The sequence below is a fragment of the Lactuca virosa genome, chromosome 2 (assembly GCF_052849685.1).
Source record: "Lactuca virosa cultivar CGN04683 chromosome 2, Lactuca_virosa_CGN04683_v6, whole genome shotgun sequence".
Taxonomy (NCBI): Eukaryota; Viridiplantae; Streptophyta; class Magnoliopsida; order Asterales; family Asteraceae; genus Lactuca; species Lactuca virosa.
In genome coordinates this window covers 192,847,594-192,862,210 of record NC_136427.1, presented here as the reverse complement: position 1 = coordinate 192,862,210, position 14,617 = coordinate 192,847,594, and the positions used below count along the sequence as shown (strand labels likewise).

The window sequence follows — 14,617 nt, the reverse complement described above, 5'->3', positions numbered from 1 at the left end:
TAATTGTTTATATTTTTAATTTAATTAATTGGGTGTTAATTTTGAAATTTTAAAATATGACCTTAGTATTTTTGAAAAGTTTAAAAATACACCCTTATATTATATGTAACATTAAAACTCTAATATATATATATATATATATATATATATATATATATATATATATAAAAGACAAGTCAGTCAAACCGCTAGTACGCCTCATTCACGAAGCTAATCTATAATGGGAGTTTAAAGAAGCGACCTATAAAATGACCGTCGTTGGGTATCCACTTGTCACGCCCCCAAACCGGAACGGCGGAAACGTTCGGGGGTGGATGACGTCATATGTAGTTACTTAGTTTGCATGCTACTGATCTAGAATATATTTTTGATAATGATAATCTTTAACTAAAATAAGATTGTTGTCATTATAGTTGGTATTGAGATTACACAGAGTTCGGAAAATTTGACCTAGGAGTAGGTCTACAGCATACCAACAGAGGGAAAATTTGACAACATAAAGAACTTGTGAAACAGTACTTGCAAGACAGGAATGTTTACGGGGAAAAGAGCTACTTAGAGCATAGATATGAAGGTTATTCCTTAAACCAAAAGAAAGGATGAGTAGAGTATTTCCTATCGGCGATGGGCACCCCTCAGATGAATCCTTAATTCGGCCAGCTGACGCTCCACACCAAGCAGGCGTCTCTCGTATACTGACTGGCGTGCTCGGAGCTCTATGACTTCAGCTCGGGTTGCAGCTAGCTCTTGCTGCAGAGCTTCATTGACTCTCATAGATCTCTCATGAGCAATTTCAAGGCGATGAATGCGATCCGTACTGGCGCTTGAATCCGCCTCAAGTTCCACAGTTCGCTGGATGGCTGCCGCACTTAGCTCAACATTGCGAGCCACTCGGCGAACCAGGAATGGAAGGGCCCTGTCTGCGGGGCCTCCCTCGTTCAGATTGTAGAAGTTGCGGTTTCCGTTGTATGGGAGGGGTTGGCCTTGCTCGTGGCTCCACCTGTTCAAACTCCCAACCCACATAGGCGCTGGACCTTGGAATTCAAGTCGGTGGTTAGGATTTGGTATTGGGGCCACTTGAGGTAGGTTCTCGACTTCAGGTTCCGAGTCGGCCTCTTCAGGGAATTGTTCTGTGAAGTCATCGTCCAAAGGAATTGCATGATTATCTTCTGGCTCTGCATCTTGTCCTTGATTGGGAAAATATGGGTCTCCGGGTAAATGAAATCCTGCCATTGTTATCTAAGCGAGAATAGGGATAAAAGATATAGAATATAGTTAGTAACGATAGATTAAGGATACAAGTTTCTACGAGAAAGACTTACATTTAATTGTACTCTGTATGACTTGTTCTAGGTATTACTATAACTATAAAGTGTATACTAATTATATATAACTTGGGTATAATCGACCTTCGATTAAATGACCTGGCTCTAAATCCACAACCAAACAAGGAACAGGAAATGAAGCTAGATCACTTATTCTAAGTCTATATAACTCTTAATTATATATAACTGTGATATACCCTTAATATTTATAATTCTACCCTTAATTGTTCTATTGTTTTCACATATTTGTTATTAGTATATAGTGCCTAAAATACCCCTATAGTATTTTAATCTTTATGTTCTGTTCTAGAGTTCTTCTGAATATGTATGGTTGGTAAGTTTTAGACATGTCGCAACACCACTATCACTCCCAAACACATGTTGGTCATATCTCAAATCAATATAGTTGATCAGGCTATATTAATCCTAGATATGATTACATAACTGCCCAGGTTTGACTGTAATGTCCAACATCCAAATACTTTTAGTTTCTATGACTGTGATACTGTACTTGTAGGTATGAGTTTTAGTATACTTCTTGTAAAAATACTTAAATTTTAAAAAAGTATACTTGTAGTCAGAGCTCTTAGCCCCAAATGTATTTATAGTTTGTATATCTTTTATGAATTGATATACTGAGTTCACTATAAACAATGCTCTGATACCAATCTGTCACACCCCCAAACCAGACGGCGGAAACGTCCGGGGGTGGAGGACTTCATTTGTAGTATCACAACACATGCATTATAGTAATCAAAGTACAAACAACCAATGTATTTAAAAAGTATAAGTATTTACATGTGATTCATCATTTTATACTGAAATCAAAAGTTATACAAAAGAAGAAGACAAGACATAAATAGCTCCATCTTCTCAAAAGCTCGGGGAGTACCTGTCTACTGGTTCCCTGAGAATACAAGTAATTTGAAAAGAGAGTATCAACATAAAGTTGAGTGAGTGCATAAGTATTTATGTTTGAAAGAATGTTTTCTGTTTCTTGAATATGTAAACTGTTCCAAAAAATCCTATATTTTCTGCTGTATATGAAAAGTAGTTTTAGATACATAAAACTATTCTATTTGTAAACCAATGTTCTGTATTTGTAATCCTTTTGTAAACTTGTATCTGAGAATGTGTCTGATTTCATCAACTGTTATTGTAAATTGTAATGTAATACTGTAAACTGTATCTTTTTTGTCCATGGTCAGAGTTCGACAGCGGCTTTGAGAGCTACAATTTGCTAATCAGTTTTTGAAGTTATATTGACAACTACAGTTATTAGACTTATCCAAGTGGGAGACTGTTGGATTAGGTGTCTAATCCCATAACTATAATTGGTATATATACTTGAATTGATAACAGCATAGTCCTTGTGGGTTACCTTCATACTAACAACTACACAGGATGATCTATTGAGAAAGAGGAAGAATTTATTATTTAATTAATAAATTGAAATGAATGATTTATTAATGTATTATGGAAATAATATATTAACTGAAAATCGTATTATTTAATTAATAGTTAATCAGAAATTATTTGGAATTAATTTTAGGACTAACTGAATTAATTAAAAGTTTAGGGGCTGTTTGGCATTTTTTTGATAGTTGAGGAAAGAAGCACTAGAACCTACCTAAAGAGGCTTGGACGAAAACTTCTAGGAAGGCCCTAGAATTTTCGTCCAAGGGCTATTAGATGGAAGGTTTAGGGTTGCTTGGTCCTTAAGCAAAGCAATTAGGGTTTCCTAGCTTTGGCTCTAAGTCACCTCACTATATAAAGACCCTAACCCTTGGTATTTTCGGCACATGAAACCCTAGAGAGTTATAGCCGAAAATTGAAGCTACTTCCTCCCTCTCATATCTCATCCTCTTGCTAAGTGTGTTTGTGATTCATTAGAGGTGTTACACTTTTGACACTTGCTCTCAAGCTTCCATATCTTTAAGGTTTTGGATTGTTATTTCTTCATAACAATCAAAGGTATGTATCATAACTCTTATTATATGATTTTCGATTATATCTCAGCATACCCATCATCTCAAGCTAGGGTTTCGATTTTCTCCTTAAGGAAGAAAAAAATTCAAGTTATCTTGCATAGATCAATAACTTTATTTACTGCCACATTAAATGAGTTTTAGTTTGTACTCTCCATCATCCAAGAAAATCCTAAAGGAATTAACCATCAAAAAAGGTAGCATTCGATCTCCTCGCTCTAGGGTTCTAGTTTATTACAACAAGTCTATGAACTTGTGATCCTTAGGGAATGTGATTTTATTTAAGTTTGCTTTCGTTGCGTATTTTATGATTTTAAAGTATCACCATATTCCAACATGCCAATTGAAAACATAAAAGCATTGTCAAAACACAATTGATCCATAATACACATTTCATGTATTAAACAGTGAAGATCAAGGTCCTATTTTTATGAAGCCTCACCCCCTTGAATATACCCTTTTGGTAGTCTCACCCCTTAAAATACCTTTTTTGGTAGCCTTAAGAAGTGAAATACTCAAAACCTCTATTGTAGTGATGAAAAGAAAGAGTAGCATGAAGATACCCTTGTTGGATTACTCTCGCTCTCTCTATCTCTATTTTGAACTCTTTGGTGGTAGAGGAATAAGTCGACTAGAGACAAATATGTATCCAAATATGGAATTTCCATCCAAAACACATTTGATCCATAATACAATCAAGAACCCGCAATTAAAGGAATCAAATGTCTTTTCAAGTTCAACTTTAAATATGCAAGGTTACTTTTGATCCTCTTTTCTCCTAAGAAATAATATTGTTGAGAATTAAGGGTCCATCAAGATAATCCTACATTTGATGAAAGATATATGCTTAGGTTTTTCCAATCATCAATTAATCAATGAGTATATTTAGTCTCTCCACAAGAACTTTTGTAACAATCTTGTATATACCAACCAATAAGGTTGATTGGCCTATGGAAGGATAGAGAAATCAAATATCTCACTTTTGGCTGTGTTATGAATATGGAATAATTACTATCCTTATCAAAGTAGAAGTACCTCTATGAATATGGAATTACTATCCTTATCAAAGTAGAAGTACCTCTCGAATTGGAAATATTCAAGAAATATGTATGCCCTTATAATTTCCCATAAGCTCTTGATAAAGTGAATGAGAACCCATTATATAGACCTAGGTGCTTTATCACTACCACAACACCAAACAACATTTTTTACCTCCTCTAGAGAAAATGGTGCTTCTAACATGGCTATTTGGTTGGCCAAAAGCTTCTTGAATTTAATACTGGTAAGCCATGGTCTAGTTGGAGTGTTTTCCAAAAATCTATTAGAAAGAAACTTGATACTATCGGGGTCCTCAGTCAGACATCACTGAGAGTGAGATGAACCAAGTTTTAAGATTTACGATTCCTATTATGAATTTGTAAAAGTAGCCTAAGTTTCTTCACCCTCACAAGCCCATTTAATTAACTTTGTCTTAGGTATAAAGAATTTTCTTTCTTAATTTAAAATTTTCAAGTTGAATCTTCAATCTCCAATCCTTGATACATCTCTTTATGTTTCTGAATTTTTCCAAGACAACTGCAATATGGGGAGAAAATATAGTCCAGACAGAGTCACCTAGGCACCAACCTGTAGACAATAGAATGTAACTTAGATTCGTTGAGTTAAAACTTGTTGAAGTATGTGGGACCAAAGTCATAATCTTCCCAATTTTTGAGAAGAATGAGGTAATGATCTTACAAGATGCAAGGAAGAGCCAGAACTCTGGCATCCGGCCAAGATACTGCAAAATCATTAACCAAGTCTAATTCGCTTAGCTTAGGACCATCATTTGTCATTCTAGTAAACCGTTTTGTCTCCATTTTTATTTCAATAAGATCCAAAAGTTTTCAATAAAAAAATTGAAGTGAAGAGCCCCCCTAGACAAATATATGATCATTTCCTTTCATCAAAGTATCTTACCTTATTAAAGTCTTTGGATACTACACAGAAACGGATAGTTTAGATTTTATTCCATATCAGTCTCTTCGAATGAAGTTCACGTGGGACATAAGTTTAACAAACCAACATTTTTTTCTTTTTTGAATCCACCATACCCTAGTTGCATGAAAATCGTCTTTATAATTACTTTATTACGAGTGAATATGCTAATATTTCAAAGTGATACATGCTCACCAGAAAGCCCATTGACAGGAATGAGTTCAAAATCGAGTTCATTATGGCCTGCTAGCGATCTAACCAGACCACTATCAATCTCGTCAATCATTGTTACTAGAATACTTAAAAGATTAACGTTATTTGATAAACAACATTAATCCGTTTAATTTAGAAACATAGATTGTACAAACAACCTCATTAAGTATGGACAATGCCAACGATCGCTCAAGTCATTTGATGTAACAGTAATCCTCTCCCGCGTATTACTGAAAGAAAAACATAGATCATTTTTTTCAGAAATATTTGCATAATAAACCAATTAAATAATGTTTTGCTGTAATCCAGAAAATATTGGCAAAAGATTATGTTGCTTAAGTGAATCTAAATCAGAATCAGAACAAATTGATTATGTAAATGCATGGTAATAATTCGATCTACAAATACAATCCCATTTTTATTTTTATTTTATGCAACCTGGACATTATTGGCCATATCTTTTTAAGGTATTATTTGTATTTTAAATATACCCTTCTTCGGGTTGTAACCTGCCCAAATTCCCTATATAAACCCTATACCACCCGTAACTTTCACCCAAAGCTTTCTTCTTTCTCATCAATAGGCCATAAGTACGTACTTATGGCATATCACACGGTTGCTCCAGCCAACTTCACCACCGTGGAATGCCATAAACAAGTCCGGTCATGGCGACTTCTCCGCTCCATCTTGGAACTACTCATCCAAGCTTGCACCTGCACCCTTGTGGAAAGACCAGATATCAACGACGACAATCCTCCAATTCACCCTTACCACCACCGCAAACCCTCTTCTTTAGTCTTCCCGACCACCGCCACCAATATCACCGGCACCATCTTCGGCTCACGCACCGGAAAAGTCAACTTCTGTATCCAAACGAACCCTAAATCACAAAACCCAGTCCTCCTCCTTGAACTCACAATCTCCACCACCTTTCTCGCCCGAGAAATGAAAAGTGGCAATCTGAGGATCGCCCTCGAGTGCTCGAATGATTCAGAAGCATCTCCAGATAAATCTCTCCTGGCTACGCCATTGTGGACCATGTACTGTAATGGAAGAAAAGTAGGGTTTGCATTTAAGAGACAACCATCAACATCCGATCTCAAAGTTTTAAAGCACATGGAAACGGTTCATGAAGGTGCAGGGACTTTAAAAGCAAAAGATGTCGGAAGAGAACAGGACATAATGTACCTAAGAGGAAACTTTAGTAGGGTTACTGGTAAATCCATGGCTCGATCAGAATCCTTCCATTTCATCGACCCTGATGGTAACATCGGTCAAGAACTCAGTATTTTCTTTTTCAGACCAAAATAAGATAGTTTTTTCGATATTTATTATGTTATTCGATCACAATCTTTTTGCTTATGTTAGGCTCGGTTTGTTTTTGAGTTGTGCTAGAATTTGTTAGCATGGCTTTCATAATTACTGCCCACCTTTTGATCGGGTCACTGGTTCAAAAATATAATTCCTATTTTGTGATATATATAACACTTTGGAATTTGCCATAACCAGTTACTCATTGATCCTGCAAAATATGATGTTTGAACTCCTGAAGATTTAGTATGAGACAAGTTTACAAAATAGAAATTAAAAAAATCTGACTAAAGATTAAATTAGTGGGTGCATGAGTTGTTGGTGATTCGCCATGTCTCGTCTCTACAAGACCAAATAACTTTAATGTTTTTGTTGCGTAGTGAAATACATAAAACTGTACACACACCAGTATCTTTATATATAGAATGTTTCCTTTTGCTTTACACTGTTTCTTTTGTTTCCATTTCATTCTTTTTCGTTTCTTAACACCACATCAACTACCATAATCCTTTTCTTAATCATATGGTTATGTGTAACTGGAAAGTTGAGGTTCTTTCGTCCTTATTTGATAATAATATTAATTATGATACACTACTCGGTTGTGCATATGGTGTGAATGTCTAATGATGTTGCGAATAAAGACATTCATTTTATATCATATATGTGAATGTGTGTCTATATATATATATATATATATATATATATATATATATATATATATATATATATATATATATATATATATATATATATATATATATATATATATATTGTAAATAATTGGTGGTGTTGTAAATAATTGGTGGATAACATAATAATTGGTGCATGGCAAATTTGTCAACATTTCTAACTAGTTACAATTATATGTTAGTAAAATGCATGTCTGCTCGTTGCAGAGCAAAACAATGAACTCTTAATGAAAAACCATGAATCTCGTCCAACGGGATCAGTAGCACTTCCTGAAGCAAATGCTACAAATATTGATTGTCATCGAAACAATACACGTGGACGAGGGCGAGGTCGTGGTCGAGGGCGAGGCCGTGGCTATTTTAATCGAAACCAAAGCCATAATCAGAACCATAATTCTGGTCGTGGACAAGGTAATAATCGTGGTCATGGCCATAAAAGAAATAATTACCAATATTCACAAAGAAACAATGTCCACACACAAGATAAGGCCAAAGTGGCAAGGCATGACACTAGGACATCACAAAAATCTGATGGTTCATGTTATAGATGTGGTAGCACAGGCCATTGGTCAAGGACCTTTCGCACACCTGCACATCTTTGTCAACTTTATCAAGAGTCCATTAAAGGAAAAAGAAAAGAAGAAAACCTCATTGATAATGTTGAATTCACTCCACTAAATGTTGCTGATTTCTGCAATGACATGGAAGACATAAACTAAAAAAAAATCTATTATTGTTCTAGTAAAACTGTTTTTCCTTCGTTTGTTTTTCATGTAATGTCTTTCCTACAATAAATGAGCTTTCTTTTTAATAATAATTATGATTATGTTTATTCACTTATTATTCCTTTTATATGTGAAGTTTGATATGAGTCCAACTGGAGCACAAAAGATTGGAGATCTTTGTATAGCAGATAGTGGTAGTACTATTCTGAAATCAAAGAAATATTTTTCAGAATTAGTACCAACAAAAACACTCATACATACAATATCAGGTCCTGCAGACTTGATAGAGGGAACCAGGAAAGCCCATTTTATATTACCAAATGGTACAAGCTTTTGTATAGAAAATGCCTTATTTTCTCCAAAGTTTAATAGAAACTTATTAAGTTTCAATGACATATATTTCAAAGGTTATGACACAAAAACTGTGACCATTGAAAATAAGAAATATATGTATATTATAGACAAAAACCATGTGCTTGAAAAACTACCAACACTTGATTCTGGTCTGCATTATACATATATACATATGATTGAATCAAATATGGTAGTGGAAGGAAAACATTGTGATCCTGGGACATTCAGTTTATGGCATGATAGGTTGGGCCACCCAGGATTAACAATGATGCGAAGGATAATTGAGAATACACACGGGCATCCATTGAAGGACCAAAAGTTTCCTCAATCCAATAGCATAAAACCATGTGCATCTTGTTCCCTTGGAAAGTTAATTATAAAACATTCTCCAATGAAAGTTGAAAGGGAGTCACCTAGATTTCTAGAAAGAATTCAAGGTGATATATGTGGACCGATTCACCCACCATCTGGACCATTTAGATACTTTATGGTCTTAATAGATGCATCCAGCAAATGGTCTCATGTTTGCCTATTATCAACTCGTAATATGGCATTTGCAAAGTTTCTTGCCCAAATTATTAAATTAAGGGCACATTTCCCTGATTATACTATCAAAAGAGTGAGACTTGATAATGCTGGTGAATTTACTTCACAAGCATTTAATGACTATTGTATGTCTGTAGGAATTGTTGTTGAGCATCCAGTTGCTCATGTACACACACAAAATGGTTTAGCTGAATCACTGATTAAACGTCTCCAGCTAATAGCTAGACCATTGATAATGAGGACCAAACTTCCTGTTTCTGTTTGGGGCCATGCAATCTTACATGCTGGATCATTGATACGCATAAGACCAAGTTCATATCATGTATATTCTCCACTACAACTTGCTTTCGTTCAAGAGCCAAATATATCCCATTTGAGAATTTTTGGGTGTGCAGTATATGTCCCTATTGCACCACCTCAACGGACAAAAATGGGTCCTCAAAGAAGGTTGGGAATATATGTTTGTTATGAGTCAGTCTCTATTATAAGATATCTTGAACCATTAACAGGTGATGTTTTCACAGCACGCCTAGCAGATTGTCAATTTGATGAGGCAAATTTCCCATCATTAGGTGGAGAAAAGAAGATTCTGGAAAAGGATGTGTCATGGCATGAGCCTACTTTATCATATCTTGACCCTCGCACAAAGCAATGTGACATGGAAGTTCAAAAGATAATGCATTTCCAAGAAATGGCAAATCAATTACCTGATGCATTTACTGACACAAAAAGGGTGACTAAATCATATATATCAGCTGTCAATGTTCCAGCTCGAATTGACATTCCACATGGACAATCTGATGATAAAGTCACTCAAGAGTCTAAAACACGCCTGAAGCGTGGAAGGCCATTTGGTTCTAAGGATAAGAACCCACGAAAAAGAAGAGGAGCAGAAAATGCACTAGATCACGATGAAAGTGTTCCTGGAGAAACACGAATTATTCAAATTCCCCCAGGAAAGGAGGATGATGCATTAAATTATGGTCAGACAAATAGAATATGTGACCAAAATGAAACTGACAATATAGGTGCAATATTTTCTTATTCAGTTGCATGTGATATTATGAATGATGATCCCGCACCACAATCTGTCATTGAATGTCAAAGAAGAAATGATTGGGCTAAATGGAAGGAAGCTATGCAAGTTGAATTAAATTCTCTTAACAAGAGAAAGGTTTTTGGGAACATTATCCTCACACCTGAAGTTGTGAAACCATTAGGATATAGATGGATCTTCGTACGAAAAAGAAATGAGAAAGACGAAATTGTAAGATACAAGGTCAAGCTTGTTGCTCAAGGCTTCTCTCAAAGACCTGGAATTGATTATGAAGAAACTTATTCACCGGTAATGGATGCAATCACTTTCAGATATTTAATCAGCTTGGCAGTATCTAAAAATTTAGAGATGCGTCTTATGGATGTTGTTACAGCTTACTTGTATGGATCACTTGATAGTGATATCTATATGAAAATCCCTGAAGGATTTAAAATGCCTGAAGCGTTAAGTGCAAAACCCAAAGAAATGTATTCTATAAAATTACAAAGATCTTTGTATGGGTTAAAACAATCTGGGCGCATGTGGTACAATCGTTTAAGCGATTATTTGACAAGTAAAGGTTATAAAGAAATCCTTGAAGTGGTTGAACTTTTAAAGAAAGAATTTGAAATGAAAGATCTTGGAAAAACCAAATATTGTCTTGGTTTACAGATTGAGCATATGCCTAACGGAATACTTGTGCATCAATCAAATTACACAGAAAGAGTCTTGAAACGTTTCAATATGGAAAATGCAAATCCTTTAAGCACTCCAATGGTTGTTAGATCATTAAATATTGACAAGGATCCATTTCGTCCATACGAAGAAAATGAAGAAGTCCTTGGTTCAGAAGTACCATATCTAAATGCAATTGGAGCTCTTATGTATCTTACCAATTGTACTAGACCTGACATTTCTTTCGCTGTAAACTTGCTAGCAAGATTTAGTTCAGCCCCAACAAAAAGACATTGGAATGGAATGGAATCAAACATATTTTTCGATACCTTCGAGGAACTAGTGATTTAGGGTTATTTTACCCTAACAATTCAAAACAAGGCTTGATTGGTTATGCAGATGCAGGTTATTTGTCTGGTCCTCATAAAGCTAGATCTCAAACTAGATATGTATTCATGAATGGAGGTACTGCAGTTTCCTGACGTTCTCAAAAGCAAACACTTGTTGCCACATCCTCAAATCATGCTGAAATAATTGCACTAAATGAAGCTAGTAGAGAATGTACATGGTTAAGATCGATGACACAACTAGTTTTAACTTCATGTGGACTTGAAAAAGATATATGTCCAACTTTAATTTATGAAGATAACTCAGCATGTGTCACTCAAATGAAAGAGGGATATATCAAGAGCGACAGGACAAAACATATACCTCCAAAGTTTTTTGAGTACACTCAAGAGCTTATAAAGAACCATCAAGTTGAAATCAAATATGTTCAATCCAGTAACAATGCAGCAGACCTTTTTACGAAGGCACTTCCTACTGCAATCTTCAGGAAACATGTCCATGACATCGGAATGCGACATGTGCATAGAACATAATGTGACGGATGTCTAAATAAGGGGGAGTCAACTATACACTGCACTCTTTTTCCCTTCGCTAAAGTTTTTTTCCCACTGGGTTTTTTTTAGCAAGGTTTTTAATGAGGCAGTACGTCAAAGTTGAATGCTAAAATGATGTCATCCAAGGGGGAGTGTTGTAAATAATTGGTGGATGACATAATAATTGGTGCATGGCAAATTTGTCAATATTTCTAACTAGTTACAATTATATGTTAGTAAAATTTGTAGTATAAATACCCCTTCATTGTAAAGAATGAAACACACCAAAAAGTTATAAGAGATATAACTTTCATATTCTCTCTAAATATTCTTTCTTCTCAATTAAAGTTCTTATCAAAGTTTACTAGTTTTGTTTGATTTATAGTTACATTAATTACGCTTAATTCGTAACAAAATATATATATATATATATATATATATATATATATATATATATATATATATATATATATATATATATATATATATATATATATATATATATATATATATTTTGGTGTTCAATCATTTTCGCCTTTATGCTTGTGATTGGAATTTCGGCAGCAAAAAGATAGCCATCAAGGTGCTATACAATGTGGGCTCTTCAGGACCACAATATTGTGTGATACATAAATATTGGCACAAACTATTAAAAATCATGACAACATGATCAAGTTATTGAATTATTGATCATAATATATTCCATGGCTTGAAATTGGAATCGTAATATGTGTTCGTACTTTGAAGTACTAAATGAGCTTCGGTTCCAATCACAAACCTTGTCAAAGTTCCCAAAGTAATAATTATAATAAGTATCATCTAGTACAAGGATTGAAGGATCAATCATCAAGATTCATAGTTGATAGTATAGTCTCCTAGAATTTAATAAGATCGATTATGAGGACACATGTTTGTAACACTAGTAGCCTTTTGTGAAGAATGCCCAAACGAAGAACTTTTCATTGCTTTCCTGTATATGCGAAAGCTAGAGCTCGACGTCCCTTTGAGCTTATTTCCACTTTTGGGAATGCTTTTTAGTTTCTTTGACATCAACATTTGACTAGTCAAAGGCCTTTCTTGATCAGAAAGAGGAACGTTCGCCACCGCTATATGAACAATGGAAGCTGATGACTCGTCCATTGAAACTGACCTCCTCATTGCTACTGACTCATGTCCCTGAACACGATGATGTTCAGCCAAATCACTAATCGCCCTTACCCCACTGCTTGTTTCATCCAGAATTCTACAAGTTTTCTCTACTTCTCCATCATTTTCAACGTCAATCACGTGATGATCAACAGTTTCAGAATCCTCGCCTGGGGACGTTTCCTCCCTTGTAATTGGATCATTCGAACTTGAATCAATTATAGTCTCAGTTGGCTCACTTGTGTTCTTGATGATCGGGGCTCGACACAGAGGACAGCTCTTATGTGAACGTAGCCATGTATCTATACAAGGGACATGAAAGGCATGGCTGCACTTGGGCAAAAGCCGAAGACTTTCATCGTCTTCAAACTCACTCAAACAAACCGAACAATCAGTCCCTTCGATTAACCCTTGGTCTCTTTTATACTTGAAAATTTGGATAGATTCGATCTGTGATTGCTCGAGACCTATGGTATTGATCAACCAAATAGGATGGTGAACAACCGGGCCAAGATCCTCGTTCACGAAATCTTCATGGGTTTCATCTGTGTTCTCGTTGTTTCTTTGGCGACTTCGATATCTTGCAGCGAATAAGAGGTAACAAATGAAAGAGATCGACACAGAAACACCACAGAACATGAAGATCAGGTATGGTGAGAATGGCTGATCGGGTGACGTTGGTGGCGGAGGAAGTGGCGGTGGTGGTGGTGGATGTGCATGACAACTATGATCATCACATGAGTCAATGAATTCTCTAGGACGATTTGGCATGGTAAGCACAAAGAGGGTAGATGAAACCAAATGTTGGAAGGTGTGATTAAGTCGTGTAAGTACTAGTGCGGTGGGGTCGGGGGAGACCGGAGACTTGGAGAGTTTCGTAAGAATTGCGTTGCTTAGATTTTTTGGGTGGTCAATGTAGACTCATTTTGAGTCTTTTACGCGTTTATTAGAAATTTGGTGCAAACATTAATGACTATTATATTATCTACTAGATGTGAGACCCGTGTAATATATGGGTTTTTTTTTTAAAAAAAAATTAATATATTTTGTTAAGCATTACATGTTTAATAATTTAGAAAACTGAATTTGGAAAGAATATCAATATTAGCTGTGAATAAACCAATTTTTGCAAGGTTTCTGTAAATTATCGTGAATTCAAAATGGATTGCCCGAAAATTATGTTTTTCAATTAAGAAAGTTGATTTGAATTTAAATTGAATTTAATACATTAAGTGACAAATTATGTGAGAATTTATGGAGACATTTAAGTTTTCTTATTTTGTTTATTATATTTTTAGATTAGATTTTTTTATAATTTAATAACAAAGCCAAAAAAACCACAATTTGTCAAATGGATTTAAATGAAATTGAAAAAATTAAAAAAATGACACGTAGCATATTGAATTAGGTGATAACATGTGGCAAAAAAACCTTCATTTATTAAGTAGGATTTATTTTCTTTTTATTTGATAATATATATATATATATATATATATATATATATATATATATATATATCTTATAATAGAAGCATTTTCTTAAGCACCACATTGATTTGAAACTTCTTTGTCTTTTCATATTTTCAAATGACTATATTTCTAAGCAGCATATTGATTTGAAACTCCTTTGTCTTTTTATATTCTCAAATGACTTTTCAAATGTCTTCTAAGTAATTGATTTAGCATTAAACACCAAACATGCTATATAAATTCTTATATGTAAGAAGGATGTCATTAGAAAATGAAAAGAAA

At 34.8% G+C, this 14,617-nt stretch overlaps 2 protein-coding genes across 2 annotated transcripts; one reads left to right on the top strand and one right to left on the bottom strand.

The window, feature by feature from the left end:
- The first annotated feature begins 6,050 nt into the window (after positions 1 to 6,050).
- On the top strand, positions 6,051 to 7,008 carry LOC145156693 (MIZU-KUSSEI-like protein (Protein of unknown function, DUF617)). The gene has a single exon (XM_079075974.1). The coding sequence runs from the start codon at positions 6,104 to 6,106 to the stop codon at positions 6,812 to 6,814; it is 711 nt and encodes a 236-aa protein (XP_078932100.1). The 5' UTR covers positions 6,051 to 6,103; the 3' UTR covers positions 6,815 to 7,008.
- Positions 7,009 to 12,369: 5,361 nt separating this feature from the next.
- LOC145159933 (uncharacterized) lies at positions 12,370 to 13,775 on the bottom strand. Its single transcript, XM_079078987.1, has one exon. It carries the CDS (start codon positions 13,635 to 13,637, stop codon positions 12,603 to 12,605), a length of 1,035 nt encoding a protein of 344 aa, XP_078935113.1. The 5' UTR covers positions 13,638 to 13,775; the 3' UTR covers positions 12,370 to 12,602.
- Positions 13,776 to 14,617: the final 842 nt, after the last annotated feature.